The sequence below is a fragment of the Argentina silus genome, assembly GCF_951799395.1.
Source record: "Argentina silus genome assembly, chromosome: 14".
In the NCBI taxonomy this organism is placed as follows: Eukaryota; Metazoa; Chordata; class Actinopteri; order Argentiniformes; family Argentinidae; genus Argentina; species Argentina silus.
Window position 1 is genome coordinate 9,778,326 of NC_139668.1, and position 6,000 is coordinate 9,784,325.

The window sequence follows — 6,000 nt, forward strand, 5'->3', positions numbered from 1 at the left end:
CTCTGTTAACACCGTTTCACAACACATCCTATATTATTATTTACTATTTGTTTTTATACAAATTGTATAATTTGGACGTATTCTACTCTAAAGGCCCTGTGGTAGCTACAATGACAAGCTTCCAAACTTACAATATGCTGTGCCAGGTCTCATGTGTTGTAGCTTGTTAATTTCCGATGAAAACACTAAGATGGTATAACTTATCTGTGTTAAGAGGTTGTAGACATCATAAATGCATTGTCAGTCAGTGTAGACTAATATAGTCACCGTTTTTACATATTCAACCCAATTGTAAGTGAACCATTTTACAAACCATTTATAACAGTTGGAGGGCCAATACTCTCAATAATGTGCTATACTTAATCAAAACCTGTTTAACAATTAATGCTTTTTTGATTATTTCTATTCCACCGTTCTCTGCAAGCTTATATTTCAACACTATGACTATGCAAATGGTAATGCACCATACTGAATGCTTTTTCAACTTAAATCAATTAATGTCCAAGGTCATTGGACATGCCATAACTGCTGTATAGATTGTGCATTATCATGCTGGAAGTAGCCATTACAAGATGGCTAAATTGTGGCCATGAAAGGATGCACATGGTCAGCAACAATACTCAAATAGGCTGTGGCATTCAAGCGATGATTGATTGGTATTAACAGGCCCAAATTGTTGGGCCAAGAAAACATTCCCCACACCATTACACCACCTCCACCATGAGAAGGTCCACAGGTGTTCCTAATAAAGTGTTCAGTGAGTGTATATCATCATTCCATTACCCCAATGCCCCTCTATATCATCCTCACAACTTCCAAGCCCCAGCATAACCTAAATGAACCTGCACCGTGGCACACATAGAGACAAGGTGTGATTATGTTATATTATCGACAGGGCTTTAGAAACCTTTACCTAAAGTATCTACCTTGTTAGCAAGAAGCAAAGAACAGCCGCTTTGCACAAAACCTTATTCAGGGGATTTCATTCCATTCAACTCATTGCTGGGTTACCTAACAGTGGCTCAAAAGACTTTCCACAGAGCCTCCCCAAGGCCTATTGTATGTACCATCAGCAAGTGTAGTCAAAACAGGGATGGAAATGCTCTGCACAGTCGACACACAATGGCAAAACCTGTATTCTCATTTTCTATGAGACTGAATACATTTGAAATAATGATGTGGAGAACAACAATTCCTCATCTGTGATCAAATTAAGTCTACTTTATGTACTATACAGTAGGAAAACCAGTGAAAGGATTCTCTCCTGAATGTGATATTCTGCATTAAGCAAATAGATAAATGAGTAAACGCACAATTGCTCAGCTCAATCAATCATTTACTCAACATCAGCGTTCTCACAAACAAAAGCTAAATGATGAATGACAAATGGGAGAATGTCCCTATACTTGCTGGGGTCAGACAAACAGATATTTTGTAATACATATTGTATCCAGCTTCCTGCTTGCTGGTATATGCTGATATTTAGAGACAAAGAGTAGATATTGAATGAACTCTACTGACAATATTTGTGCAAATACAGAACTCTGTAGTGTAGTTTGTAGTTCAGTGTGTGTGTGTGTGTGGTATCTGTCTTATGTTTATATGAGAAAAAAAAAGTTTTTAAATGAAAGCGAACCATTCCATTCGAAGTCTAGGATTTAAAGCACACCACAGGAAACAAGGTTGACTTATAGTAAAGCCAACCATTGGGTCTAATAGTGGGAAAACAATGACGATGCAGGGCTTTCATTTATCAAAGGACACATTTCAAATCCCCTCCCCTGGCTACAGCTCATCCAGCTACCTGGGAGGGAAGCCCACAGGGACAACAGCCAAAAATACAGAACCTTCTACCAGCTTAAGTGCACTGTGTCTGTGTCTGATATGCATAAAGTGACAGTTGTATGAACACAACAACAGAATATTTTGAAAATGGATCGACAAATCAATTTAAGATGCCTTTTATGCCTGTCCTTAGTTTTCTCCTCAGGTGGAATCCATCAGTGAAGGCTCCTTCCCCATCCAATCAACATATTCCCCATCCAATCCAAGGATCAGAGAATGAATCTAGTACTGTAAGCATAAACTACAGCTAGCACTTGTAGAACTAGTAGTTGAATCAAAAAGAAAGACAACAGTTGAACAGTTTTTAAGAAATGAATTTCATAAAAAATGAAGGAGAAGGAGCAGAGAGTAAGAGAGTTTATCTTTTCACTTACGTAGCTAATTTAGCCTACTCAACAACCTGCCTAGCAACCTGGCAAAGTTAAAAGGTGAGAGGAGGAGAGCGCCTGGATGCAAGAAGAAATTACAGTATACAACAAGAACAGTGATGCTGTATGTGTCTGCTGTGAAAGTGAATTGTGTGAGCGGATGATCAGATCAGCTAGATGCAGAGAAGAGTGTGCAAGGTGCTACTGAATGTGTCCCTGTCACCTTGATTGCTCCAATGTGCACCTGCATGATAAACTTTCATTTGTAGGCTAGGTTGTAGCAACAAAGGATATAGGGTGGGCAAATTTGGGTATCATGCCAGGGTTGGTGTATGTAAATAGCCTAAACCTATCGATGTTACATTGAACTGGGTGAATGGAATATGAATGACAGTCATCCAATATGCTGTAATAGAAATAAGGCCATGCTCATAAAAGTTCATCCTCCCTAATCTTGAACGGCACCAGCCACCACTGGAATCAACCTTGGTCCTCGGACAGAAGTGTCAGAAGTGTCTCCAAAGTTTCAAGGCAGAACTGGCATGAGTTTTTGTCTCCAGGAAATGAAGGCTCTCCTAAGACATTGTGCAGAAAACAGCAGGCAATGCCTATTCAAACACAAGTTGATTTCAACATCAACAATATATGTATAATGTCATTGAAAACTCACTTCACAAGAAGCCTTGAGTTTCAGACAGGCAATGGAGAAATAAAAGATTTCTCCCTTAGGAGGTTCAATGCTCAAGTGGGTCTAAGTGCTGTCATTATCTGAACCTTCACACTGTTCCAGGTTTGGAAATGGTTTGCTCCAGGTATATCTGAAACATCATATTGCAATGAATGACATGGGCCACTTCCTCCACCTGTGCCTCCTTTGATATACTTCCCCTGTGCAACTTTTACTATTGTTCCCCTGTGCCACATTTAATATGTTCCCCTGTGACACCTCAAACATGGCAGGGTGTGACCCCCTGCTGTTTCAGATTAGTGCTGATGAGGGCTCCAAAAGAGACTCCAGGTCCCAGGAAGTAGAGGGCCATCTGGCCCTCTGCATGATGGGGGACACCTTCCACGTTTGTACTGTACCTATTGCCACTGAAACCAGGGATGTAGCGGTAGAAAAAAGATGGGTAAATGCAGAACAGAGAAAATGACGAGTGGAAACATTAACATGATAACTGTTAATTTAGTGAAAAGGTAAATTACAATGCTCTTCACCATTAAAACATGTGATGCAAAGCAAGGCAATTTTTCAGAAATAGTCTAAGAGGCAAAACACTCATAGATTCTAACACCATCTGATTAAATCAAGTTCATTAAATCAAGTTCAATGTATGATGCTTTTCCACTAGAGACCGGATCCCTCTCCAGACTTTTTTTGGGCCCAAGCACTGATGGTTTTTTTGGTGTGTTGTGTTTCCACCATTTAGGTGATTCTAAGGACTTGCAGGGAGGGGCAAACTATTGACGTTGTCAGTAACACATTTCCTGACAAATTTCATACTCAAACCAGTACGACTCATAACTGAAACAATAAATATGTCAACAAGCTTTTTCCAGCGATTTTCTTCGTAACATGACTTTGAAACTAGCAAAGGAGTTGTGTGGTTGAATGTGCAGCATTTATTTAGTTTGGAAATGTACGCGAAAACTTGCTTAGATTGTTCAGTTAGCTTGAAATTAAACGGGTGCTTACTGAGCAAACTTAATTGTGCATATAAATGCATCTAAACATGACAAACCAAAGTAACTTTTTCATTATATTGTAACATACGGGTAGCAGTCGTCCCATAGGCCAGCCTAGCCAAACAAAGGGCGAGCATAGAACACATCGCACATCTACCCCCAAAGGCTGCCCAAGTTCCAAAAAAGTCTTAAAAATCTGCCCAAGGTCCCAGGTCAGGGTAGGACCATAGGGCCATGGCCCTGGGCTTTTTTGGGGCTTTTTTTGGGCCATTCTCAGTCATGAAAACATAAAGGTCTAAGGTTTTGGGCCAAGCACTGGTGCCAAAAGTGACAGTGGAAAAGCGCCACTAGTGTGTTGGTGCTAGGCTAGAACAAAATGTGCACCACTTTGAATCCCTTTAGGGCCAAGATTGAGAAACCCTGCAAATACTTTACAATTGCAATAAGACTGTTCAACAAACCTTTTGAGAGCAAACTAGTGGAAAGACTGCGAGACAGATCTATTATACAACTGCTCAAATAACCTCTCTAAGGCTATGTTTGTCAGACTACAAAAGAAGAATACCTAATATTGACAGATCCAATATCAACGTATGGAAAAAGACATACATTTTTTGAAAAGAGATTCTGACCACTGTGGTCTCAGCTCAGCTCAGTCCCAGCAAGACCAGTGCTTATTTGACAAATGCCAAGGCAACCCTAGACTGTTAATAATACATAGCAGCACAGATGCTATGTAGCCTCTCACAAAGCTACAGTAGCTGTTTCCAACTCATTTACTTAGTAATAGTATAGTACCACAAAAATAGAAAGGGGAAAGGAAATCCCTGGGGAAGCCGGTGGAGGTAGAAATCGTAGGACGGGCTCATTGTAAGGCATGGAATGGAATGAGGAATGGTTTCATCTCATTCCATTCCATGCATTACAATGAGCCCACATATAATGCACACAGACTAAACACATTGTTTGGCAGTGGCATATACTGTAGGCTCAATGCCAGTGTACAAGCTGTAATATACAGAAATCACTGAATGCCCACTGCACTGTGATTTTGAGGAAAAACTACAAGGAAACTGGATTTTCCTTTGCATCTCCAGTATTCATCAAACATAAATTCCAAGTTGCATCTCTCACAATCATGTCACTTCTATTTCCCAGTATCTAAAGAGGTCCAACCACCAGAGAGTGGGGACAGCTACAGACAGCAATGGAGACTTACCCGAACCTCTCTTGGACACCACTTTCAAACATCGGACCACAGCAGCATAGAGCAGGATCTGGAGGGGGATGGGAGCTCTCATTTTTCACCAGTCCACAAGTGTCCTAAGGACAGAATAGAGATATGGTTTTAGAGACTGTAACAGTACAGACACATATAATGTCAATCATTGATTCCCTACATCCTCTATCCTCACCTCCTTCTCAAATGTATTGGTTGAGAAGGTCTGAGGTTCCTCCCCTCAGACTTTTCCCTCCAATGTGCTTTGAGACAGAGGTAAGGAAAGAGGACACAAGGAATTGAGAAAAGAAGAGATTTGGCTCATGACTTTTTTGTTCGAAAATATTATTAAGTACAGTATAAGAGCTAGTGTACCAACATAGTCTAATATAGTCAATATATAAATAACTAATTAAAGTTTATGTAGTGCTTTGTTGAAAAAATATTAATCAAAAGCGAATCATGAGACAGAAATACAGTAGATCATACATTTAACATAGTCAGCATATACAAGGATCACTATGTTTTTGCAGAAAACACAGGCAATTCAAGCAGGAGAGGGTTTTCTTTCAGCCCCTAGAGAGAAAGCTTAATACAAGTCATTGTCATTTCAAGTGCAATAAATCAATTTAACACACTTCAATAGCTCACTCATTTATCTTAAATAATCATTGTCTTAAACTTGTAAAATGGGGTATCATGGACAAAATGAAGTTTCTTCCCTGGTATAAGAAAACGTTAACAGAAAGGGGCATCACTGACAGGATAAGATCTCAAGGCAGACCAATTGTTAGGAAATACTGTAGGTTCCAAAAAACTAACAAACGAACAGGAACAACCAGCAACTCCACTCAAAATATTTTCTGTGTTATATTCTGCAGT

General features: G+C 39.8%; 1 protein-coding gene across 1 annotated transcript in view; it reads right to left on the reverse strand.

Annotated features, from left to right (window-relative positions):
- Window positions 1-5,200, reverse strand: part of LOC310814914 (interleukin-1 receptor accessory protein-like 1) — a gene marked incomplete at its 5' end in the record, with an annotated part of 175,974 nt that extends 170,774 nt beyond the window's left edge. Inside the window, one exon of the mRNA XM_083684480.1 lies at window positions 5,119-5,200. Within this exon, the coding sequence (XP_083540606.1) occupies window positions 5,119-5,200 (82 nt within the window). The remainder of the gene's footprint in view (window positions 1-5,118) is intronic.
- Window positions 5,201-6,000: the final 800 nt, after the last annotated feature.